Source organism: Danio aesculapii, chromosome 17, assembly GCF_903798145.1.
Source record: "Danio aesculapii chromosome 17, fDanAes4.1, whole genome shotgun sequence".
NCBI lineage: Eukaryota > Metazoa > Chordata > Actinopteri > Cypriniformes > Danionidae > Danio > Danio aesculapii.
The window spans coordinates 19,569,926-19,597,386 of NC_079451.1; the positions used below are offsets into that span (position 1 = coordinate 19,569,926).

A 27,461-nucleotide genomic window follows, 5' to 3' on the forward strand; every position below is an offset into this window, starting at 1 on the left:
CCGTTAAATAGCAACAAGGTGTTTATTTTCACTTTAAACACATGCATGAGCTGACAATTTCATCAAGGCTAACACCATAATGCAACAACCCTTTTCAAAAGGTCCTTTCCCCTCAGTGTTTTTTCGGGGCCATTTCCAGCATTCTAGCTCTTCTTCTTTTTTTTTTTTTTCTTTCCTCCTGAACACATGGAAATAAAACAACAAAAATAAGCCCCCCTGACAAACTGGACGAGTTGAGTGAAGTTGCAGGAGGACTGGAGTGGAGAGGAAGCAGATAGGATTGTTTGCTGAAAAGGCTGCCTCAGTTCAGTGCACTGGTGTCTGAAGACCTCTATTCATTGTGAAGGCCAGAGGGGCCGTGGCAGTCTGGGTAGGGTCCCGCAGGCACTGAGGCACGGGGCCAGGCCTGGTCCTCTCCGCACTGCCAACTCGCCTCAAACCCTGACCTGACGGCCAGACGCGACAGGAGGGAGCAGGAGAGCGAGAGCAATTTAGTCTCAGCGGCTACTCATTCATTCAAAAGCTTATCACAGGCAGGGCTCACCATTGTGTAATTACGTGTTAAGTTTAAGACCTCGGCAGTGAATGTAAGAGGGGGAATAACACAGCGGAGAGATGAATAAATACATATGGGCGCTATGGAATGAGCAACTGGTTTAAAGATTGGATTGTTTTAAGAGGATGCACAAATGAATTCATTTTAAAAAGTCTTCCTGAGTTGTTTTGGAAACTGCCTTGAGACAGACAGAGAGGAAAAAGCATGGGATGTGTAATAATCACTTAAAAAAAGTAATGTTCTTTGAAAATAGTTTAACTGGCAATACTTGACTGAAGCATTTATGGATACTAGGGTTGGGTATCCATACACTGTTAACGATATTTATAAATTACACAGTATTTAACTGTAAAATGAACTGCATTTTACTATAGCACAGTTATGCAGTATGTTACTGTATTTTAAGGTTGCATCGTGAAAATTACAATATATATTACAGCAAAGATATACATACAATTCTGTAAATACATATACAGTAAGATAAATGGTGCTATATAATATAGTACAGTGTTTATTTTACAGTAAGTTACTGGCAAACTGCTACCAGTAAGTTACTGTAAATTCTACAGGAAATTGTTAATGGTGTATATATATATAAACACTATATATACACATACTGTAAATAGATAGGGATGTCCCGTTCTGTTTTTTTGTTTTTTTTGCCCTCGAGTCATTTGATTATGAGTATCTACCGATACCAAAACCTGATCCGATACTTCTATAATACATAAAAAAAAAACAATAAAGAAAAGCGAAGAAACAGATCCAGGATGTTCCTTGTTTTTTATTGAATTCACCTTATTTTAACATTCAACAACTCTGTTAACAAACACAGCACTTCTGTGAGGTAGCCAGGACAATAAATTAATTTAATATAACATGTAAATAACATAAATTCTTCACTTTTGGACTTTAGTGCAACAGTAAATATATATGTATAAAAAAATCTAATATAAAAACAAACAGCACCTCAACTTAAAACACCCGGCAGGCAATCCCAAGTTTACATATCTCACAGTTTGCTTTGGCGATGTTGTCGTCATTAACTTTATAATACCTCCAGACCGCAGACATACTCGCGCTTTCCGCTTCAAGCTGCTTCCGTGTTTTACTTTGCTGGAATTTAACCAATAGCGTCTCTGCAACAAAATGATGTCATGCTGCTGTGATAAAAAATAATATACATACATATATATTCGAGTCCTTTACGGGAGGTAACGTCTGATTTCGATCGAATCTGAAACTGCGTGATCGGGCCCAATTTCCGATCACATGATCGGATCTGGACATCCCTATAAATAGATGCCATGATTTCAGGCGTATTCAGTTCATTAGAATTTTTCTATTTTCTATCATCAAATACATCTTTTTACTTTAGAAGGCACACATTTTCGAAGGCAATATCTAGCATTAAATCAGGCAATTATTTTAAAGACTTTGATTTTTATTCGAAATATGGATGAAATGTATTTTCAGGAATGCAAACTGATACCAATAGCATTAAAAAATAAATCTCCGTTCACCGAATCAAATTATGAATTGCAACTGGAGGCAAGAACTGAATCAAAACAAGAGCTTGCCATTCAAAATCTAATGATCCGAATTAGTGCTCAGTCCCACCAACAGCGTTTTATTCCACCGTAATCTATGGATTTTTTTTAATACCATGAGTGCAGGAGCATATGGTTTTCTTTGCAATCTCGTTCATTATATCCATATCCACCATAAAGCGATTTTTAATATTCAAATTGCCAATTTAATAAATATCTCTATCTCTCTCTCTTTCTCTCAATCCTACTATCCCTTTTTTTTAGCTGAAGAAACTGACCTTTCAACCTAGAACATGTTTGCATTAAAGCTTCACTCTGTCCATGGCACGAAGCAGCATTGATTGTTAGTGTTTACCAGGGACGCTTTTGGTAAACATGAAGTATAATCGTGTAGAATTAAGCCAGTATCTGATAGCACAGACTGAGGTTCATCTGTCCCATAAGAGTCCAGAACTTACTTGGGTCACATTTGAGAGAATATCTTGCGTTATATTCAAAAAGCTGTTCTATTTAGTTACCTCACATCTTCTTTTCTTTTGTTTTCCCTCCTTATTTTTTTCCGTTCTTCGTGACGGTAATGGTTACATGTCATAACATCGTTTCCATGTCCCAATACCATATTCGATTCCCTGCTCCGCCAGTCTTGTAAATGAATCCGGCATGTCACATTGTCACATCGAGAGCCTCCCATTTTCGCAGAGTACCAGGGGTCTCTTAAACACTGCCCACTCTTAGTGCCACATCCTTTTTCCTGAAGACCTCCAAGACCCCTTCAAGCATAAGAGCTTTTAGCTAGCCCGCGCTAATGTGTAGAATAATAGCTACTCCCTGAATCTTGATGGCCCCTGGAAGCTGACTGAATTTGTGCACAACAGCATCTACAGTGCAGTAATATTCCCCTTTTTATATCTATTCTTGTGTGCTGCCACCCCTAATCTAGTCTTATTACATCTCTCCCCTTCTATTCTCTTTGCCTCATATGGCCTTTCAATTTTAGTGTGATTAGTAAGGTGCGGGATATTATCTGTTCGGCACGGAGACGTGGTAGAATATTATGGAACAAGACTAATATTACAATTATGCAGTGCTTTACAACTAGAGACAAAGAAACCAATATTGCTCATAGAGACTGGTCAAAGATGTGTAAAATGAGTACATGTAGAGTTAAACCTAAATTAATAACCTTCCTTTAAAAACTGTCTTCTTTTTTTGAATATTTCCAATGTTTAAAAGACTAAAAAATATTCTCAGTATTACCTATAATATTTTTTCCTCTAAAGGTCAATTTAAATGTTAAGGTCAATATAATTTGCCCCATTAAGATTTAATTAAGATCCAATAACTATCCTAACTTGCCTACATTGTAAAAAAAAATCCTAATTTTGTGTTTTTTCCAGCAGCTGGGGTGGTGGAAAAAAAGGGAAAATAACAGCCGTTAAATTAGAGAAATTTATCGTAGAATAACAGCTGTTAAATTACAGAAATTTACCATAGAATAACAGACATTAAATTACAGAAACTTACTGTAGAATAACGGAGGTTAAATTACAGAAATTTATTGTAGAATAACAGACGTTAAATTACAGAAATTTATTGTAAAATACCGGCTGTTAAATTACAGAAATTTACTGTAACAGACGTTAAATTACAGAAACTTATTGTAGAATAACTATCGTTAAATTAAAGAAATTTATCATAGAAAAACTGCTGTAAATTACAGAAATTACCCATTGAATAACAGACATTAAATTACAGAGATTTATTCAAGAATAACGGCCGATAAATTACAGAAATTTATTATAGAATAACAGATGTTAAATTACAGAAATTTACCAGAAATTTAATTTTAAAGAAATTTCTGTAATTTAACGTCTATTATTTCGGAACCCCAGCTGAATTTACCAGAAATATAAAATTAAAGACATTTCTGTAATTAAACGTCCGTTATTCTACAGTAAATTTCTGTAATTTAACGTCCGTTATGCTACGGTAAACTTCTGTAATTTATTATCCTTTATTTTACTTTTTTTTCCGGCACCCCAGCTGAATTTACAAGAATTTTAAATATAAAGAAATTTCTGTAATTTAACGGTCGTTATTCTACGGTAAATTTCTGTAGTTTAACGACTGTTATTTTACTGGGGTTTTTTTAAGGTTAAAAAACATAAAATTACGGATTTTTTATAATGTGTAGTTAAGCTAGTTAAGCCTATAAATTGCACTTTGAGCTGAATACTAGTATCTGAAGTAAATGTATGCACTGTTACCATGACAAAGACAAAATTAATGTTATTAGAAATTAGTTTTTAAAAATTTAGTATTTTTTAATTTGTTGAAAAAATTTTTGTTGAACAACACTTGTGAAGTTTTTTTTTATTATTTAAATTTCACAAGTGAGCTAGTACTTTTGACTTCAACTGTACTTATAGGACTTTTGTTTGTTTTTTTTAAAGTTCATTTCTCCTTTGGGGTCTCATGCTAGGGTTCAGGTAGCAGGTCACAGATCAGCATGAAAGGGCAATGTCAGTGTCCACACAGCATTAGATACTGTTTATCTGTTGGCAGTCTATCCCACTGATCCTCTCTTTACCAGTAGCCCCCAGGACATCTGTAATCCACAGAAGTGACATATGAAGCCCAGTTGATTTCTTTTTTTCGCCTTGTTTGTTGATATTGCATCTGAATTGCTAATTTATTTTGGGCTATCAACTTTGGGTCCTTTGAATAAATGCATGCTCTAACTGCGGGATGGATTAAAGTTATACAAACCCTCTCTCAGTCAGTTATGCAAACCGCGGGAGCTTACTATGTATAACTGACACATCTAGGAAAAACCACAGTTTGAACTTATCCTGAGCAAAGCACATTAAATAGGATAGAAATGCACCTCTGTGTCAGCTGTGTTTCCGGATGGCCTTTAGAAAAAAACTACCCTCAATAGTGCCATGTTGTCACAAAAAAAAAAAAAAAAATGGTTGAGGTGCTTTTAAAAAAATAAATAAAATCGGCTGTGTAATTCTGTTAAAATACACCCCCTATGAAAAGTGATAGAAATAAGTCATTGTGTGGCTGAACTTGTTTCAGGTTTGAAATCAAAGACCCATTATTTGTAGGTTTACATTCTATAATAATTACATAAACAGATAAATATTCAGCCTACTCAAGTTTACATGTCATTCAACCTGATTACTAATCAAATACTAGAAAAAAACATGATTAGAATTGGGGAAAGGAGGGTGTTTTCAAAATTTCTTTAAACAATTTTTTTTATTTATTTATTTATTTTTATTTTATTTTATTTTTTTTTTTGATTGCTTGCTTGCTTTTTTTATTTTCTGTAGTTCATATAAAGTAAATAAGTCATTGTGAGGTTGAACCTGTTTCTGGTTTAAAAGCAAATTCCTATTATATGTAGGCATAATGTCCATATCCAATAATTACATAAAATAAAGTCGACACTAAAAGTCATTTACATTATTAACAGTTTGAACAAATTACTCAAATTTACGATTCAAATTGTGATTTTGGTATTTATGTATTAATTGGATTATGCTTTTATGCATTTCAAGTTTAAACAAGGTATTGTTAAGCTCACAAACTTGACTAAACAAGATGCACAAAGGTAAACCCTCTCGAAATGAAATCGCATTTAGGTGAATTCAACCATTGTTGTAGCTGTTCGATGACTGTCAGTAGCCTACTGGAGTGTACATCAACTTATTTTATCTTTTTTTTTCAACACCATTTTAAAATAGTTTTATTAACTTTAAAAGTCTGATTTTGAATAAGAGTGTGCAAATGTAAACACTTGTGAACAATATTCGGCTTCAGGTGCAGATGTAACAATAGCAACAGAGACCGTTGTCAGTGTACAGTATATCAACATAAAAGTGATAAACTTCAACAGCCTTTTAAATAATGTACCTTTAACCTCAAAAAGTAAATGACAAATTAGAGTCTGTAAATGTAAACGCTTGAGAACCGAATTCGCCATTAGGTGAAGATGTAACCATAGCAACTGCTGTTTCATTGCTGTCGGTATCAGTGTAGCCTACACATCAGAAAACACATGTAGCTGTTATAATTAATCGAATTTATTATTGTTATCATTATTATTTATTTATCTAATTCTTTTTTAATTTTCAAAGCTGTTAGTAGTTTGAAATTTGTTTAAAACATTCTTGAAGTTGCTCCAAGTTTCTGTATCCGTATCTACGCTAGGGGCGCCAAAAGACAATTCGGATTACGTGAGACGAACTTTAACCAAATGAATTGAGAACATTTTAACAGAAAAGTGCTTTAAAAATCCACTCTGCTGAAAGTCATTGAAATAATTTGCATTATATAGAGATGTGGTCTGTAAAGAGAGAGAAGCTGGTTACCCAGAGTTGTGTGGAAGCAAGACAGTTGGTACTGAAAGTCAGACGCGCAAAAGCAAATAAGTTGCAATACTATCGGAATTTAGGCTAACTCATGTGCTGTCACAAATACAAAACAAATACACGTGTGATATAAATAAAAATTAATAATAGGTGGCGAATATCTTTAACGCCAGCTTTCTCGTAATCTCTGAGGGCTGAGTGGAAAAAAGGACTGTGGAAGAGCAGGTGAGCAATTGTCTTTTCAAATTGACGGCGGGTTAGAAAGCTTTTGCTGGGATAAAGTTTGGTTTACATATTTTTCAAGACCTTTTTGTCACTTAATTATATTTTCTTCTCTGCCAGCAGTTTAATACAACAATAGTTCCGTTTTTGTAATGGCAATGACTGCTATATACTGACGCTTAAAATTAAATGAGTCCGTTTACGCAGACATCTAATATTAACCATGATGTTCGGTTTTATATTGAAGTGTTTAGCCGTTATCCCTGATGAAGTGCAAGCGAGTCTAAGACATTTAGAGAGTGAGTGTCCAGCAGAAAGGTGACAGAGAGATCAGAGGTGGCGGTGTTAATAAACAGGTTTCCTCTACACCTAAGAGGCGTTTTCCTTCTCCAAACACCACTGCTTTAATGTTGTCATGTATTTTTCCACTAAGCTCGCACTCCGAGCGTGCCTTTGGGGAAAGATGCTAACAAAATAAGTTGGAACACCTGTTTTGGAAAAGAAATTCACTGCTGCAAAAATCCTGCCTTCCCAGTCGTTTATTCACTCACAATAACATTTGCTTGCGACATGGAAACTGACTGAACAGCACGCCTTTCCTTTTGTCCTCATTTAAGGAAAAGAAAAGAGCTTGTTGCTGTGAGAGTGAATCCTATTCTAAACTTAAAGAAAAGTTATTTTCCCCTTTTTCGTAGTTACGAATAACAAAACATGTTTTCCATTCAATGCGTAAAGGAGGAACACTGTCGGAAAAAATGCTCACCATCAGGTAAAATCTCAAGGGATGAATGTTATTTAAATATGTAACAATCACCTTAAAATGTATAATACAATCGGTGGTTAATATTAGATAATAATAATAATAATAATAATAATAATAATAATAATAATAATAATAATAATAAAAGTAATAATAATAATCATCATTGATGCTGACAAGTTTTGTTTTGAATAAATTTGGAGTTGATTTTTCTAACCCAAATATGTAAAAGAATTCAGATCAACAGGGTTACAGTAAATAATCTCATTAATAGGTCAAACAGCTGCGCTGCTGTCATTTGCTCTGACAGCCCAAACATGCTTTGGAATGAATGAGACCACTGAAATGTGCTTGGATGATTTTTCAATACCGTTTTTTTAGAATACCATAATTAAATACGTCTGGTAACACATGAAGTACACGATTTATTTCACACGCTGGATAATATATTTAAATTTGATTTGTATAAATAAATATATTCCAGACACCATAATAGGATCACATCACATTTCGTTCAAAAGAGCAGCTACAAGAACACAAGAAGAGGTGGCTTTGACTACAAAAAAATTAAAAGGGTAAAACTTTTACATTTATGACAGAAAATGAGTAAAATGCGACGTTTTGAATACAATTTAATTTCAACAATGAACAGTAAAATCGACTACAGAAAAGTAGGTTAAGGCTTTGGGAAATCTGCTTACATGCTGAAGCACCTGATAGGATGGTGAGAAATCATCATTTGATTGGCTAATGGCTCTCTAAATAATGCGTCTAAATAATCCTATGCCTTTTTTCTTCTATAGCGCATAACTTTATGTTAGCGTTGTGGTTAAAATCTATGAACAAGACTGACAGTAACGCAAGATAATTGATAATGTTGGCATGCGCTGCGCATCAACAGTCTAAGTGTTCGGTGAAAATCAAACTTTGCAGGAAAGGCAACACCAATACACTCTTTTCTGTAGCAGATATTTACAATCAAATATTAAGTATTTAGATGTTGTTTTTTTAAATGTATAAAGCTGTCTTAAAAACTGATCACAAAGCATGTGTCTTAATTTTTAAAGAATGCATTTTGAGGTAATCCCACGGTTTTATAACTGCAAGAAGAAGTCTGTTAAACTAAACAGCAATTAGTAAGAACATATCAAAGCATCCGCGTATTCCTTCATCTGTTGACTGTGGAGGTTAGGAGGAGGGATCTAAAGTAAGAACAAGGTCTTAAGTAGAAAGAAGCACATAGCTCAAAGACAACCTTGGCAAGCGAAACTATTTTCACGGACCCCGGCACGCACGAGGTCGAGGCTGCGGTCATTTCTCGGGGCCTGAATACCACATTTTACGAATGTTGTGAGTTTTGTCTTATTTTTAAACGTGGTGATAAAATATATTATTCGCTATTATACATTAGTTGATGACAGAATATAGAAATGATGCAAAAGTAGTTATAAAATTCAATTGTATTTCTCTGAGGAAATAATAATAATAAGTGCACCTAATATTACACATTAATATTTATATTTTTTCAAAAGCATCATGCTAAACATGCATCCACATAATGTATACATTTCAATGAGCATAAACAACTTTAACATAATGTAGATAGCTGTTTTAACAAAATCCGCACAGAGAACGTATTGTTTAAAAAAGTGCATATCCTTACAGATATCCCACATAGGTTTCCGTATCATTCGTTTGTGCTCGAGCGGAGTCTTCAACTTCACTTGTTTTGTATTCCTCTAAATCCAGCGGACTGTTCTTATTGGTAGGTGCGAGCGTTACATCACAATGATTATGACGCGCCGTCTTCCTGCTTCCTTCAGCCGCGTCTTAAAGTGAATCTTGTTGGTGCGAGCGCGCTCTCAGCCTCCTCCTGGCAGCGTGCGCTGAGACATACAGTTTTCATGCAGAGAGAGGAGCGGCGCACAAGAGCTCTTTCTCTATCTCACTCTCTTCGCTCTCGCTTGTCCCGAGAAATTACAATATTCATCACGGGGCGAACAACCCTCTGTATTTTCTCTTACACTATCGCGAAGAAGCTCAATTCGCTCTCATCTTCAGAGTAAGTAACCTTGTCATTTGCGCTCGCGCTGAGTTTTGTTCTGATGACTTTCCATTTGATGCGCTGTACCGCTTTATCCTTCACTGTCTTCGGGTTGCGGTTGTTTTAACTTTACCTTAAATTCGTGCCATTTCGGAGGGATAACATCTTAATGTTTTCCGTAAAGTAAGTATAAATACGCACTTGTAATATTGCTTGTAGACTTTGGAGAGGCGACGCGAAACATGTACGCTCAGTTCTGAACTTGCCGTTCATTCCTCGTAATAGGACAGTCGCTCTCTTCTCGGATGTACACCGTGCGTGCACTTTCCGCATCTTTATTATTTTACATTTTTGGTGTCAGTCGTCTGTTGTTTTATGCCAATAACAAATGTCCTCGTCATTTACATAGACGCTTTCGCTTGAAAAGAATCAAATAGAAAAAAGGTTCCAGATGTCACCGGAGAATCTTTTAAGTGTTACAAAGAACTATTATGCTGCTTTCATTCTTTAATTTTTTTGAACGCCTTGCTGTAGTGCTTTAAAGAGCCGAGGGACAACAACAGTGAACTTGAGAACCTATAATGTCTAACAAGAACTTTTTTTATCTCAATACAAAAAAAAGCGCCTTGATAAGAACATGGCTTTTGCTGAATCTAAGGTGCTACCGTTGATCAACCTTTATTTTATAAACGTAAGCTTATACTTAGCATCTCACTTTCACTGCCACTCTAGCTTGACGCGTTTCTTCATCATCATCATCATCATCATCATCATCGTTTCATGACGTGAAAGTCAGATAGTAGACATCAAAGCTCCAGTTTACGTGCACATACGATTCATATGTTTAGGAAAGATTTGCCGACATATCCGTAAAGTCTATTTTATTGTCAAAATGAATGTCACGCACGTGGTTGTTGATCAAATATTTTTGGTTTGATGATCAGTGCATCACTGTGCTCCTATCAGTGCGTCAGTGCATGCGATCAGGGTTTGCTGGAGAAAATATCTAAATAATCATATAATTTTCCAAGATTTTTATGATTTGTCGTAACTAATCTGAAATTTCTTAACTGACAGAATTTTAAAATAATTTTAAATGTTTCTGAAGAAAAGTTTTTTTAGTAGTTTTAATGCCTTTCAGGGGTCTTTGAGTTGGCTGAGTGAGGGTCCTTGGGTTTTTAAATGTTTAAAACTACGATTTTCGAGAACTTGCTGGTGGGCACATACATGTTTAGGCTATTTAACACATCAAATGCGTTATCCGATTTGTGTGTTCACATGAGTGTGATTGAATTAGTTTAATGTTCTTTCTTTGTTAACTTTTTTCGGCTTTAAGCTGAACGGCTTTAAATATTTGGCGAGAAGAGGTGCGCATAGGACGCAGTGTCCGTATGAGGTGAAAGACATCCAAAACGAACAGATTTTGTTGCCATGTTGTCATGATTTGTCAGATATCTATATTTAGAGACAGCTAAAGCAAGTTTTTGCTGTATTTTATATCCTAAATGTAAACTCCGGACAATCTCAGTCGGTGCGTCTTGAATAACAACTAAAGTTATGTCTTACAAGGTGCATGTCTCAGAATATAATTTTTTTTTATTAAAATAACGAACGTTTATCATGTAGCCGTACTGATCATAATAAATACACTGTCACATTATATTATTACACGTATATTTTATCTATAACATTTAGATTTGTATGTTGTGGAGAAGTAGTTGCGTTAATTAATACGTGCTTAGCAAAGCTGTGCACTTTAGTCATGTGTGAGATGATGTGCCTTTTTAATGTGCGTTACATTCCCAATGAGCAAAGCTATATATAAGTTTTTTTTCTAATGTGCATGGGGAGCTCAAACTTTTTAAAATGTAATTTGAGATTAGACAAATAACGTTGGCCGATCTCCGTCAACAAACTTGCAAAACGTGCAATTAGCGTTTATTACACTGCATTACACACAAAAAGGATTTATACTTGAATTCAATTCATTAACCCTGAATGTAATTCGTGTGGTGTATTATACTTGTTGTATTATAATTTTTTAATTACGTGGGAAATATAAAAGGCAGTTAATCTTTCAAAGATAATAAGTGTCTTTATTTGCTAGGTCTTTGCAAATATCAACTGTAGCTGTTTCTTTGGCAAATGGTACATATACACTTACCAAAGTGAACAAAGCCTGCAAGTTGGCTGTGTGAGCACAATAGTGGCAGGATATGTTTAGCTAAACACAGCAGTTTGATTTTTAAATGGGGTCTTACATGAGAATTAGACTGTTGGCATGCAGTCTTTTTGTAGATTATTTGAAAAATGTTCAAATGACAACTTTGTAACTGGCTTTAATATATGTATTTTAAGCTATAAGCTTTTTGTCAGTTTTATTTAAAATACTGTAGGCCCAACATTTCAAGAATTTTTAATCCTTGTGTGATGTTGTCTAAGACATTAGCCTGTTCAAATAGCATTTAGAATTGGGCACAAGAAACTTGGAGACATATAAAGAAAATTATTCATCAGTCCTTTCTTTCTGGCCAGGTTCCCAGGGTTCTCGAGCTGTGCCCAGCTGACAGGCTTTCGAAGATGGCACAATAACAGTTCCAGTGATGCCTGACCATGACAGCACATCCCTCTTAAGCAGACAAACCAAGAGAAGAAGAGTTGACATAGGAGTGAAGAGGACTGTTGGGCAAGCATCTGTGGTTTTTACCCGCGCAAAAGCAACCTTTCTTAGTGCCATGAATCCCCACGGTTCCGATCAGGATGTTGAGTGTTCAGTGGTGCAGCACGCAGACGGTGAGAAGTCCAACGTGCTTCGCAAGCTGTTGAAGAGAGCAAACTCTTATGAAGACGCTGTCATGCCCTTTCCAGGGGCAACCATCATATCTCAGCTTCTGAAAAACAATTTGACCAAAAATGGAGGCAGTGAGCCTAATTTCCAGGGAAGTGGCCTCTCGAGTACCGGCTCAGAGATCCAGCAGGAGGATGCTTGCAGCAACTCCTCACGGGGCAGCCCTCAGGAGTGCCTTTCACCATTCAGCAGGCCCTCCATGACCCAATTTGAGATGGAGAGGCTAACAGATGAGCATCTAAGGGCCAAACGAGCCCGGGTGGAGAACATCATCCGTGGGATGAGCCATTCTCCCAGCGTCACACTTCGAGCAGGAGATAACGACCGTGAGGGGGCAGCGCAGCCCCCGAGTCCTCGTGAGAACTACCGGGAAAACAAGCGCAAACAGAAACTGCCACAGCAGCAGCAGCAGAGTTTCCAGCAGCTCGTCTCTGCACGCAAAGAACAGAAACACGAAGAACGGCGGCAACTTAAACTACAGCTGGAGGACATGCAGAAGCAGCTCCGGCAACTGCAAGAGAAGTTCTACCAGATTTATGACAGCACTGACTCTGAAAACGATGAAGATGGTAACCTCTCTGAAGACAGCATGCGCTCTGATGGAATGGACAATCGTGCCCACGACTCTGTCCCAGATCGTTCCGACAACGAAATGTCTGACCTGGATCCGGGGCACTTTTTGGATCGAGCACGCGCACTTATTCGGGAGCAGAGCATGATGGAGGGGGACAAACCCAAGCGTGATGGGTCAAGAGGAAAGAGCCAGGGACCAACCTCCATGCATGCAGAGGGCAAACAGCTGGCAGAAACGCTAAAACAAGAGCTCAATACAGCAATGTCCCAGGTAGTGGACACTGTGGTGAAGGTCTTTGCCAAGCCTCCACGCCCAGTTCCTCAGGTTTTCCCACCCCTGCACATGGAATCCCCTGATCGTTTCGCAGTCAATGGAGAAACCCCAAATTTCCATACTGCCAACCAGCGCTTGCAATGTTTTGGTGATGTCATCATTCCTAATCCCCTGGACACTTTTGCTAGTATGCAGGTGCCCAACTCAAACGACCAAACAGAGGCCCTGCCTTTGGTGGTGAGAAAGAACTCTTCAGATCAGACTGGGTCTCTTCCCACACCTGGGGGTCACCACCACCATCCCTCTCTGCACCCCCCACCTTTATCTTCTACAATGGGCTTTAGTCCTCCCTCTTTCCGCCATCCTTTCCCCCTTCCTCTAATGGGCTACCCTTTCCAAAGCCCTTTAGGTGCCCCAACAGGGCCTTACCCAGGAAAGGATAGGTCTTCTCCTGAGTCTCTGGATCTGTCCAGAGAGACCACCAGCCTACGGACCAAGATGTCGTCTAACCACCTCAGCCACCATCGTTCCATCTCACCAACACACCCAGGGAATGAAGGCTTGTCCTTGTCCCTCATCAAGTCAGAATGCGGAGACCTTCAGGACATGTCAGACATCTCTCCATATTCAGGAAGTACAATATCCTTTTTCAAACAAAATGTTTCAATGTTGTATTTTCATTTCTTTAGATAGATGAAACGCTTTTAGTGTGAGTGCAGCTTGAATGCCCTACGAATGACAAACACATCTTGAAAGATATAAACTTAATTTTAATGAATCTCCATTAATTGCCACATTCAAAAAGCAGTGTTCCTCTAGTAGTGCAGATTAAAAAGAATTCGGTGGACGGAGGCTTTTAAGTGTGCGCTATATGGAGAAGTGTTGAAAGGCCCCGCCGTGGCTAAGATACCTCCCATCTTCTCTGTTCTCACACTATCACAGGGAGACTCACAATAAAACCTCCTCTTTCATCACAGCACATGCAAGACTTTGTACATAAATGCTCAAAGCAAATCATATTTCAAAGCCAGGAAGTAAAAGGACAAGTGGGATCCTTTGCTTAGAGGCCCTAGAAAGTTGTGTTAGAAGAATGGTAAAAGATTTCTGTCAGTGGAGGAAAGCTTAATTTCGGAGGACTGGTTCTCATTCAGCGTCAAGTGAACGCAGCAAGGGTAAAAATGTCCCAATACTGTTGAGCTTCATAATTTAATAAATTAAAAATAGCTTTTTAACACAACATGTGATCTCAGAACACAACAAAGCGTATTTCTTGTGAACATCGCCAGCTTGCTTTAGGTAAAAGTGCACTGATAGCTGTTGCCTGGCAGTGGGTCTTTTCTTTTCATCCTGTTTCTCTGGTGTGAACAGGTGTTTGCAGGTAGCTGCTTTTCTTTCATCCCTTTCCCTCTTTTTAACCTTTTGCCAAATGGCTACTAGATCTTTGATAAGCTTTGAATGCAAGTCAAAACGAACAACACCAAATGTGACATAAAAAATGTATATATTTATTTTAAGAGTAACTTTTGAAGTTTAAGATTAAATGTTAAATAGTTTAATAAAATAAATGATTACACAAAAGAATGAGCAAGCGATCCATTCTAAAAACGCAAAGATAATTCCCCAAGTAAGCACTCTTCAGCTCATGTAAGAGTCTATTATTTCTCTAAGTGTACTTGCACACCTGCACAGTTGGGACCTGAACAACAACATCTCAATATTTGCAAAATAGGGTGTTTAATCAAATATGAATTTCTATTCAAATTCTAGAAGAAACAAGCAGCCAATTATCTTCAGCCATGGCCAGCATGATCTTCCTTGTCACGTGCTCTCTTTGCATCTCAAGAAAAATAGCCTTGTTCAGTTTCCCCCATCATTTGCATATAGAGAGACCGAACAGCTCTGGCACAGGGCTGTTGTAAGAATGGGGTGGGGGGTGGGCGGCAGGTGAAGCCAGTTTGCATGTCTAATATAGTAGACGAGGACAGAGGTTCATGGTTGCGCTAGCTCAATGCTCAAGTGCTGATGCAGCTATTGCACGTAGATTCAGGTTTCATCAATTAAAGCGAAGCAAAGAAAACGCGCTATGAAGACATTGCTCAGATCACTTTTCAAACTCGGTTGCCAAAGTGGTTTAATAAAAGACCTTCTCGATTTCAAAATCACTCTGCTGGTGGAATGACAAAATTTGAGTCCTTTCTGATTTATGTCAAAAGATTGTCATCAAAGTTAGATTTTTTTCCCCCGAGCCAACAATCTGAAAATGCTTCCTATTTATTTCCTCCTCTAAGCAAGAGCTGAAGTCTCAGCTGTAGTACATTTGTTGCTCTAATCTTTCATATTGCTGAACAGATGTCTAGCATTAATTTATGGATTTAGCATCCCTATGTCCTTTTTGCCTCCTTTCTCTCCTTACACCTGGCCGCAGGATCACATTTCACTAGTTATTGTCTCCCTTACATGCAACATGCTTAATACAAAACCAGCCCTAAAAAAGCCTAATGATGCAGTGCATCTATGGCGGTGTTGTTTATGTAGTATCTCATTTGGCTATAAACCACAGCTGCCCCATTTTTCTCCTCCCCTGAAATACTTCATATTCATGTTTGCATTATGTCCTTCATTCATGTTGACTATGTACCGGGTTGTCTTACACACTCAGTGGGCCGGTGTTTACTCGATCTATTTTGTCGTTTCGCATATTTACGTATCCTAGAAACGCCAGTATTTTTCTTGGAAGCCAGGTCTACTTGTAGGAAATGTGAGTCAAGCCCTGTCGAGTCGTCCTCGCACAATTGTTCCCAAGATCTGCGACTGTTTGTTTTATTTAAAAGTCAATGTCTTGAATGTTAATGGCACTGAGTAATGAGATACCTGGGATTTATGAATGCTGTTAACAGAGCAGAGACAGGGCAGAATGAACTGATATGATCGTCGCTCTGTAAATACTGCGAAGAGATTGAACAGTGGCAACTGCGAACGCTTCCAAAGTGCGACGCCCATTAGATTAAAGAGCATCTCGATGTGATTAATCTCTCGAAATATAATGATAAAAGAAAAAACGGTGAAGGCGTTTACCGGGGCTCTTTTTCCAGACTCTATTATTCACTTTATTTTACGAAGGTGCACTTTTTGGGCTTCTCCCTACTCTTGGTTTTTAAATGAGCCTTTAGGTCCTTGAAAAATCTGACTTGTTGTGAAAAAGACAGCTTAACTCTCTCTCTTTCTCCCTCCCGCGCTGTCATTCACTGCTGTTATTTGCTGTATGCATTATGACAGATGGTAGGAAAGAGAGTAATGCTCTTTTGGTCTTCCCTATCAGCCTAATGGAGGTCACCTAGGGTTCTCCTCCTCTCCTCCTCTCTTGGCAGAAGGAGCACGTCAATCTACATACACACCATTATTAGAGAGGCTCAAATAGCACCGACAGTCAATTTTAGCCATTCTTACATGTAGATAAATGTATTGTTGCTTCGGTAACTTGGTGCTTTACATAACAGACTCTGTGCGGCACTGCCATGACGGTGCCATGCTTTATAGAAAAGGGGGGTGGGCGAGCGCTGGGTGAGCCTCTTAATTGACCTTGTGGGGGCCCATTGATTTAGCCCCACATGCATCTTCATTTTTGATAAATTATAAAGCCGTTAATTTGCAGAGGAAATGGCTGGGCCAGTCTGGAGCGCAGATGTGGCTAAAGCCGGCCTAACTGGCAGAGCGGGGGCCGTGCCAGGAGGCTCAGGGTGGAGGGTTGGGGGTTGGGGCTAATTGTAATGGGTAGATGGCTCTGGTTAGCCACGGTCTCTCCTGGGACCCCCCTCAGCTGCCCTCTGTTTACCAATCTAAAGGGCAGTGCCACCTCCAGATAAATAGCGTTTTTATTGGGATAAGCAGACGTTTATTGACTCGAGATGCTACATTGACTGGGGCTCTGTAGGTGTTAGGATGAAGTCGTCAGAAAATGGAAATAATTATCGGTGTAATTATTATCCCTGCAGTAAATATATGTAAGGGTGGTATATTCTGGTTTTTTATCATCATATCTAATATTATATAAAAGCGCATATTTGTTTTGTTTCATGTCTATATGTCTTTACAATTTTTTCCTTCACCTTACAAATTTCACATCCAAGAGGGGCTTTCGCCGAACCATCTGAAAAAGGCCAAGCTGATGTTCTTCTACACACGCTACCCCAGCTCCAACATGCTGAAGATGTTCTTCTCAGACGTGAAGGTGAGCTTGCCGTTGACCGTTAACTATGTCGTGTGAAGTAGCGCTGTCCCACTAGTCCAGATGGGTCCCAAACAGACGGCCAGCTCTCTCCCCCCCCACCCACTCACACACACACACACACACACACACACACACACACACACACACACACACACACACACACACCCCTCCACCTCCCCCCAATTAAAATAACTGGCCTTAATCTCCTTCAAGAGAACAACACTGCACAAGTCCCACTTTCCCTTTTACTCACTTTCGCTTTTATTAAAAACATTCACGTTCTGTCACTTCACTCACTGCTGGTTTGCGAGCACAGACAACTAGTCTCTGTTTCTGTTAACTTGTCGGGACGGTCATTTCCAAGAGTTCCCATCATGTGTGGAAGTGGGAGGCAGAGGGTGATAAGAGCTGAGAAAATTAGAGGTTCGGGCAGAAACGAACAAACGAAAGCGGGAGGGGACGGGGAGGAGGAGGAGGGAGACAACAAACAAAATGGAGCACAACAACACAAACAAAACAATGGCACCGATTGTCTTTTATTTACAACTTAATTTGTTGTTGATGCGTCATACAGGGAGCATACGGAGGAGAAATAATGTGACAGATTCAGGCCACATTATTTAAATGAGGAGAGCAGGGTCCTCTCACTCCCAGCTGCCCCTGTGCCGGGTCCAGGGTGACCACCTCATCCTCACACACATGCTTCTGTTGCATCCATCTAAATCTGCCAGCAGCTTAATACTCATGAGAACACGCTGCCATTCAGCGCTCGCTCGCAGCGCTTATGCTCCGACTGAAAGTTATATCATTGTATATTTAGAAAATGGCATTATTAGAGAAAGCTGATATATTCGTAGAGATTCATTTTCATAGCTTCATATATTCATAGCTTTTTAAACTTTTTTTTTTTTGAAGACAACTTTAACACTTCCCCCGATTCATATATTTCGCTCCCTAATTTTAAACCACTGAACAGAAAGTTAATCAAAGCCTTAAATTAAAGACGGCCCAATTACAATTCCCCTTCAGACAAGGCTGTGAAATTCTGTACACATTAAATTAACATTTCCCGAAACAAGGTCAGTGTCCTGGGAGAGATGGTTTTTCAGGGCTGCTTAAGCAGAAGGGAACAATGGGTGGCATGTGTTTGTTGGATCAACTAGTATGTATGTAAGGGAATTAAAGCATAAATTACTGACTAATTACGGCTGTATAAGCCCACGAAAGTTACAGGAATTAGTGATTAAAGACGTTTAGGCACCATAATGATGGGATCTAAATAGGAAATAATGACTGTGGGAAATAGGTTGATTTGACAACTGTTTTGCTTAAATTGTCTGTAATCGGATGATTAAAAAAAAGACCTTCTGCCTTTGTACTAGAGTGACTATTTAATGGCCTAATTGAATCTTTTTTTAATAAAACAAAATATAGACTAAGAATGTCACTGTTTTTAATTGTATAACATCAAGCGAGAAGATTTAGTACAAAAATGACAACAACAATAATAATAATCACATTTCACTTTCTTATTGCTCTAAAATAAACTCTATGCAGTAGATGCCACATTGTATGAATTATATAATAAAATATAACCAAGAATGTTAAGATAAATATAATCAATTCAAAATATTTCATAATAACTCAAAAAAATACTTTTATTATAAGTTGAAGACCAAAAGAATTAAAAACAGAAAGCTTAAAAGTTAAAAGATGGTAAATAATCATGTTTTTTAATTTATATTTTTAAATGTTTCATTAAATAATTGTTTTAAAATGCTTAAATGTACAGCCTATTTCTTTACTTGTATATAAATGTAATAATATTAATAATAATAATAATAAATGAATGAAAGCTAAAAGGGTGAGTCCAAAAGGATTTGAATAATCAAATCCTAGTCCTAATCAAATAATCAGAAGGATTGTGATGGTGACGATAGATTGTTATTCTGTAAGGAAGAGGAAGCTTCTTCTTACAGGTAGTGCAGAAGTAAGTGAGAACATTTCCTACGTATGACCACACAGAGTGAGCCAGTGGTCATAAAGAGATTAATGTCACTGCCCTTCACAGGAAAGCAACAGGAAACAGTGATCTGACTTCTTATGTAATGGATAATACCTTCGTCCCTCCTCAACATCTCTTTTTCACATTTGTTCCTTGATCTCTTGTCATATTTGTCACACTCAGTACGGTCGCGATAATGTGATTTAGTGTAAAACTACAGTGAGTTTGTTTTAACTAAGTTTATTGTCAAGTGGAGCACAGTTTAGCATTTTAAATGAGTTTTTATTTGGAATATTTCAGTGAAGTTTTATTTCATTAATTGTTTTGTTAGTTTTAGTTAAGTTTTTATTTTGTGAACACATTTTTGTTTTACTTTTATATATTTTTAGCTTCGGTCTTAGTAACTGTAGATTAACAGAGTTAACAGAACACTTCCAGTGTCGACCAAAGGAAAGCAGATTAGATTACATTTTTTGCAAACCTCTTAGTAATAAACATAAAATAAATATTTGAACAAAAAAACATACTAATACAGCAAATAAAAAATAAAAATGTAATTTTTTTATGTTAAAGATCAAACTATATATGTAGTTAAACTTGCATAGTTTACATTTTTGGCAAAGGAAGTAAGGAGAATATGTTTTTTTTGTATATAATCATTCTGCTTGACTGATGATTAGGTAAAACTTTAGATTTTTTCAACACAGAATGAGTGCTTATGAATTTTGAAAACTATTATTAATTTTTGCTAATTAATAAATTAGTTCACTTCGTTTTTCAGGGACTGCTGTTAGTTTAGTTTACTGTAGTTTTTGTTTTTATTTATTGCCCATCTTTGTTAACACTTCACAATAACTACACACTGTGAATCATTTATTAAGCATTAGCAAATAGTTCATTCATTATCTGTTAAGCATTAACTCTACATTAATAGGCGTTATTAGGCAGTTTATAAATACATCTACAAATGCTGTATTTTTGACACGCACATTTATAATGTGCTTAGTAATTATATTTTCATAATTTATTAATTATTCATTAGTACGGATTATTTATTACAATTGCTTAATAATTGTTCATTACTAAATTCAGTATTGCGTTATTTAGTTGGTGGCTTTTAGAATAATTTAGAATGAGTTAGTAAACTATTCAAACCAACATTTATATATTTTATTATTCAGGCATAAAGTATTGGTCGCTATATATGTTAATAAATGCTTTATTAACTCAACTTCATGCAGTTTTGTGACCTAATCTAAAGTGAGGACTATTTATGCTTTGTAAATCCCTTATAAATGACAAATAAAGGCAATGAACAATAAATGTTTGTAATTTTATCTAAAAAATAAAGTTACTGTAAACTTAAACATTCCCAAATAACAAGAGAGTCAAAATACAATTAACAATAAATACAATTGAATAAAAAAAAAAAAATATATATATATATATATATATATATATATATATATATATATATATATATATATATATATATATATATATATATATATATATATATATATATATATATTTATATATATATATATATATATATATATATATATATATATAAACAATATATTAATTTTAACAATATATTTTGATACAACATTTCAAAATTATTTAGCAAGTAACTTGATTTTAGTTAAGATGCAAAGATTTATTGATGATACAGTTTCTTTTGTGTGTGTTCAAATTAATAGAAATTAATAAAGTCGTTTATTTCCTTTTTTCTCATGTTTAGAATATAACCAAGTCTTTATTTTTCATTTATAAGGGATTTATAAAGCATAAACAGTCACTAACTTCAGATTAGGTCACAAAACTGGATGAAGTTGACTTGACTTAAAGTATTTATTAACATACAAATGAACTATTAGTAAGATTTATGAATGTTAATTTGAATAGTTTATTAATCATTTACTTATGCATTTAGAATGATCTTAAAATAGCACCAGCTATTCTTAAATAACTGGTTTGTGAATAATGTAATACTTAAATAAGTCATAAAAAAATAATCATTGACAATAGTATGAAAATACAATCATTAAACACATTTTACACGTGCTTATAAATCAAGATTACTGCATTTGTAGCTGCAGTTATAAACTGCTTACTAACTTCTATTAATGTAGAGTTAATGCTTAACAGATAATGAATTCACTATTTGCTAATGCTTAATAGAAAATTCATAGTGTGCAGTTATTATACAGTGTTACCCTCTTGGGATGAACAAACACACCTGTTTTTTTTTTGTTTTTTTTTAATAAAATTTTTAACCCAGCAATTGGCTCAAATGTATGTCCATATTTGACCCAAAATTAAGTTAAAATATCCCAGCATTTCTTTATAGAGCGTACGTTATCTCTCGCCACTTCTATTTCTGTGCAGATTAATCAGCATAAATCCCATACGGCATATTCACATAACGCATGCAGAGGTGGTCGGCTGGCCTGCCTACAGTAGCCTTTGAGGGCTAAACGAGAGAGGGTCAAGGGTTAAGAGGAGTATTAGCAGGAAGATGGTGTGACACTGATTATGAGCAGTCAAAGCAAGCATGAGCAGGGGGTTATGTCACTCCATAAGGGTCGAGGCGTATACGTTTCAGCCGGACAGCTCCAGTAAGGTCAGCCGTGGGTCAGGGACATTATTTTAGCCGCTCCGGCTTTGTCACCAGGCTGCCTTTAAACATACAGCATACCATGTACCATTAACAGCTGAATATCAAATAACCTACCAAGGCACTTAGCTTACTTCCCCCTTATAGAGCTCCACTTTTCCCAGATTCTCAATCTAAGTGCATGCTGTGTTCGGGGAGGGGGAGACTTAAAATGCACAGACCCCCGTATAAGTAGCGTCCCCACCAGGCGTGTGTGAAAGCCCGTATTGTCCATGGCTAACAGAGGAAACGTGCGGAGTGACAGGTCAAGTCTTCCCCCGGTGTCTTGGAAAGAGCGGATCTCTGTCACCAGAGGAATAATCTTTCACAGGCCCGTGAGCAAGACTGTGTGAAACGCACTTGTTCTCTGAGTCAACCGCTGCCCGGACACATTACAGGCATCAGGATGATTTGTTTTATGAATCTTTTGAGCGTGCTCAGTGGATATGTAAGGTTTGGTGAATAACAGGATGAGGTGCACCGTGGGAGGGCTTGAGGTTTGGCGTTTCTTCGAGCAGCGCTGGATATTAGAAGCAGAAACATGGATTGGATGAAACTATAGTGAGAGTGCTGAAAGATTGCAACAATATAAAAAATGATTGAGTAAGTGAAGTATCAAGTGAGCAAGTGAATCAATATACAATGCTCAGCATATATAAGTACACCCCCCCTCACATCTATCTTTTAAATTCAGATTTTTAATAGGAAGCTATACAATATTATATTTGTGCATATACATCAGATTAGTCAGTACTGAAGCCAAATCTGGAGCTCATCTAACAAAATAACTTATGATAACGGTCCAAAAACTAGTACAGCCAAATTTATATGTTATAGAAAAAATTAAATACACATTTAAAAGGAGGAAAAATCAAGAGAAGCAAAAGAATTGAAATTGAAGGTTATAATTTTGTAGGTTGTGATTTATTTTTGCAATATTTTGCTTGAATTTAATTGTATTATCTTTCAATTTCTAGATATGATTGGTGACTAAAATATTATTTTATTAAACATATCTGTTTAATAATCTGTTTAAATGCACCAAAATACAGCCTATATTCACTGAGAAATGGAGAAAAATTCATTTTCAAAATGGGGTGTACTTAATTATACTGAGCACTGTAAATAAATATAAATAAATGAATAAAAATGAATAAATATACATCAATCTATAGTTATCAATCTATAGTTATACCTGTATTGTAGATTAACAAAAATAGCTATTTGGTTAAGTCTAAATTTACTTTTGCACACCATCGTGTCAAAAAAAGTAAAGATCCAACAAAGAATGTAAATAGAATAAATAAAAAAAGCATGTTTTACTAAACCATTTCAGTTTTTCTACTTCAAATTTAAAGTCAAATAATTTATATTAGAATTAATTATCATTATTATTATTAGGGCTGCACAATACATCGTTTTAGCATTGATTTCGCAAAGTGCACATTCGCAATAGTCACATCGCAAAATATGTAGAGTCGTCAATGACCAGGAGCTACAAAATTGTATATATTTCTGTATTTATATGAACTTTATATAATTTATGCAACAAAAAAATTTCTTACCTTTTTTCTTATTTCTAGTACAAATATCTATATTTCAAAGCAAAAACAATATTATTTTACTCCACTGGCAGATCATTTCACTTTATTAAGAATTTTTAAATATCTGGACTAGAAACAAGACAAAGCATTTTTTTACATTGTGATTATTCAATTTCTGTACTCGAAGTAGTAGTGCTATTCCAACTATTTAATCTATCTTGTAAAACTATATTTACATTGCAATATTAATCAAAATAAAATCTCACAATATCAGATTTTCCAATATCGTGCATTATTATTATTATTATTATTATTATTATTATTATTATTATTATTAATGCAAACAAAGTGGAAGCTGAACTTCATCCCCAACATTTCAAACCATTTAAAAAGTTACTTGTGAGATTTCAGAACTTGGCCAAATAATAATTTTTTTTTAAAAAAATTTTCTAAAACCAACTTGTATGGCATTCTATCCCACTAAGAAAATCAAATGTGTTTGCAAGTGTTTTTTTGTTTTGTTTTTCATGTGGCGACATATCATTTAGGGTTTGTTTTCATGCATGGGGTGGCTGAGAGCTGAGAGAGAGAGAGAGAGAGAGAGAGAGGAGAGAGGGAGGAGAGATAGAGAGAGAGAGAGAGAGAGAGAGAGAGAGAGCTAGGCTGGTTATTTTTGTTTGACAAGCAGATGACATGATCCTTAATTGCTGAGTTGTCACGTTCCAGCAACGCGGCTCCATTGTCCCCCCGAATCTCTGGTATTTCTATTCGGCAACAATGCTTTTTAAATCTCCCTTTATACAGCGCTGCCAAACGATGTCATGCGGACTTACTTTTCTGCGCTCTCCATTATGTCATCCACTAGCCATTCTAGAAAAAAAATTCCCCCCTTTCTCGCCTTTTATCCGTCTCTTCTGCAAGCCCCACTCATATGAGACAATGTCTTATGACAATAGAAGAGCCTAATCTCCATGTCAAAGCAATTTTCATTCCCCAGTGAGCAGTCTGCTATCATTTTGTAATGTTTTGTTTCTTATTCTAAAAGAATTAAGGGGGTGGCGAGGGGGCGCTGGAGTAAGTCGTCACGGGGGCCCGGGGGTCCTTATCTCAGTGTCTGGAAATTTGGACAGTGCATTTCGCTCTGCAGATAAAGCCGAAAAAAAGGAGAAGCCCCTCGAGTTCAGTAGATCCTAATAGGTTTAACATCTATTGAAACGGGGGCAGGCGAGAGATCAGATAGCCTTGCTTCTTTGGTTGGTCTTTTTTTCCCTCTTCTTTTCAAACCCCCTGTTTCTCGCTGAAAGAAGGCAGAGGCGACACACAGGCCAAATGTATAATTCCTGGATAGGTTAAGTACATGTTTGAACTTCTGCAGACTGATGCCTCGGGATGACGACTTAATCATTTTCTGCTGAATTATGGAGAAGAACCCTGGCGGTAATTATGCTCTCGGCTGGCCTTTTGGGGGAACCCTATCAGCCCATCGTGGCTTCTGACTCTTTCTAACGACTCGGATTCCCCGCTATGAATTCTCATTCACGTCATTATCTTAAATTTGCAAGCATGGAGACAAGTTTCTACACGGTAATTACATCTACCCTCAGAAAACACACTCGTCCTCCTCCCCCCTCTTTGTTCCTTGTCCTTCCTCTTTTTTTTTTCTTCTCTCCTCATGCTCGATCTCTCGCTCTCCTCAGCTGTCATCTAAACAGAGGCCTGCATGTTCTCATGGCCAAGATAGATAAGTGCTCACTGTTGATTTTGATTAATGCTCTTTGAGGGGAGGCAAAGGCAATGAAGGCTTGATGAACACCCGTAATGACAAAGGCAGGAGGCTGCATGTCAGAGCAGCCAACAGAAAGCCCGCCGGATTTACTAGCTTTTAACTTGGCTACATTCAACTCAGCTGTCCTGTACATTCACACTCTTGGCAGCCATAGCTTTCGCACACACACACAGAAAGGCCGTTGCACAGGTCATTTGCTGAGGTCATGGGGCAAGTACACAGGGCAAATGGAGTACTGTGTATTTACTGATCTAGGATCAGGCTCTCCAAATATAGCTCCCACACAGCAGCTCTGAGCTGTTTAACCACACTGTAAAACTCAAAAAGTTAAGGTAACTCAAACCATTTGAGGAAACCAATTGCAACAAAACCATTTAAAGTTGAAAACATAATCCTAATAAGTACTGAGAACGTAATCCAATTGAGTAAACGAAGCAATTTGAGCACAGTAAAACTCAATAAATGAAAAGAACTCAAAACCAACTGAGTACTGTAAAAGCTAATAAGTTAAGGCAACTCAAACCGTTTGAGGAAAACCGATTGCAACAAACTATTTGAGTTAAAAAAAACTAATCTATATGAGTACTGTGAACTTAGCCCATTTAAGTTGAAGTAATGAGGATTTAATTAACTCATTACCTTCAATACTGAGTTCAAAACTCTTTCAAATGAGTAGAATTAACTTCAGTACATTTTAAGTTAACTACACTCATTTAATTTGATAAAGTTGACTGTTGGGTTTTACAGTGTAGAGCTGTACTTGTTGCAAGGTGTGTTTATTTCCGATTCCTTCACTCAATTTCACTTGATCGCTTACTTCGCTCGATTATTAATGTGGGAAAAGAAGGGAATAAACCCTGAGGCGTATCAGAATTAAGTCAGCTACTTGATATGTAAATTTGCCGTCGCTGCATTACAGGCTATTGACACAATTATAATTTCATCTACTCAACCCTGAACTGTTTGCATTTGCACACAACAGCAAATACGGTATCAGTGCCGACCGTGTAAGCCTTGGTGGAGGAAAAAAAAAGAAGAAAGAAAAAACACCCCCCTGACCAATCTGTCTCAGCTACGGGTTTGTTTGCTTACCCATCATCCTCAAGGACAATGTGAAGTAAACACGCTTGTAGAAACAAATGTCTTATCTGTTGTCCTGACATTTAGGGGTCTCACTGGCTAACCAGATTAGAGGTTAGTAATACCTGATTTTTTTTTTAGTTTTCAGTAAAACAGACTAAAGTGTGTGTGTTTTAACAGTCTGGAAGGATCTGGAAAGCCAGTAAGACTCCTAAATATTGTCTTTTAGGGCCAGGTAAAAGCGTATGACATCAACAATTATAAAAGCCTTCAAATATAGCAAATGATAAGCAAATTTGGTCACACTTTATTTTGATGGTCCGTTTGTTTAATTAAGTTACGTTACAACTACATGCCAACTAATTCTCATTAAATTATAAGTAGACTGTCAGGTTGGGGTTAGGGTTGGGGTTAAGATTATGGTTGGTCTAAGTTGACATGTATTTGCAAAGTTTCTTATAGTCAGTCTGTTGAAGGAACAGTATTAACCGATAATAGGCAGACAGTCTACCAATACTCAAATGGACCATCCAATAAAGTGTTACCGAAAATCTTCAAATGTACCAAAAGGCTCTCTAAATATCAACACTTTTATTTGAACCCACATCACAAAATGTAAAAAGTGTCTCTTGTTCCCTTCTCTCTCAAAGTTCAACCGCTGCATCACATCCCAGCTGATCAAGTGGTTCAGCAACTTCCGCGAGTTCTACTACATCCAGATGGAGAAATTCGCCCGGCAGGCCATCAACGATGGCGTGACAGGGTCAGAAGAGCTGAGCGTGAGCCGAGACTGCGAGCTTTTCCGCGCTCTCAACATGCACTACAACAAGGCCAACGATTTTGAGGTGGGTCCTCGTCCATTCTGTGTTTCACTCTACTGAGCGACTGCATTTACCTATTTTATCAAAGCACATTGAATTATAAGGTGGTCTTCACACAGCAATGCAGAA

General features: G+C 36.9%; 1 protein-coding gene across 1 annotated transcript; it reads left to right on the forward strand.

Moving 5' to 3' along the window:
• The first annotated feature begins 9,576 nt into the window (after positions 1–9,576).
• Positions 9,577–27,392, forward strand: LOC130244726 (prospero homeobox protein 1-like). The gene is made up of 4 exons (XM_056477253.1): positions 9,577–9,697; positions 12,050–13,848; positions 17,330–17,437; positions 27,162–27,392. The coding sequence occupies exons 2-4, from the start codon at positions 12,118–12,120 to the stop codon at positions 27,390–27,392; spliced, it is 2,070 nt and encodes a 689-aa protein (XP_056333228.1). The 5' UTR covers positions 9,577–9,697; positions 12,050–12,117.
• The last annotated feature ends 69 nt before the right edge of the window (positions 27,393–27,461 follow it).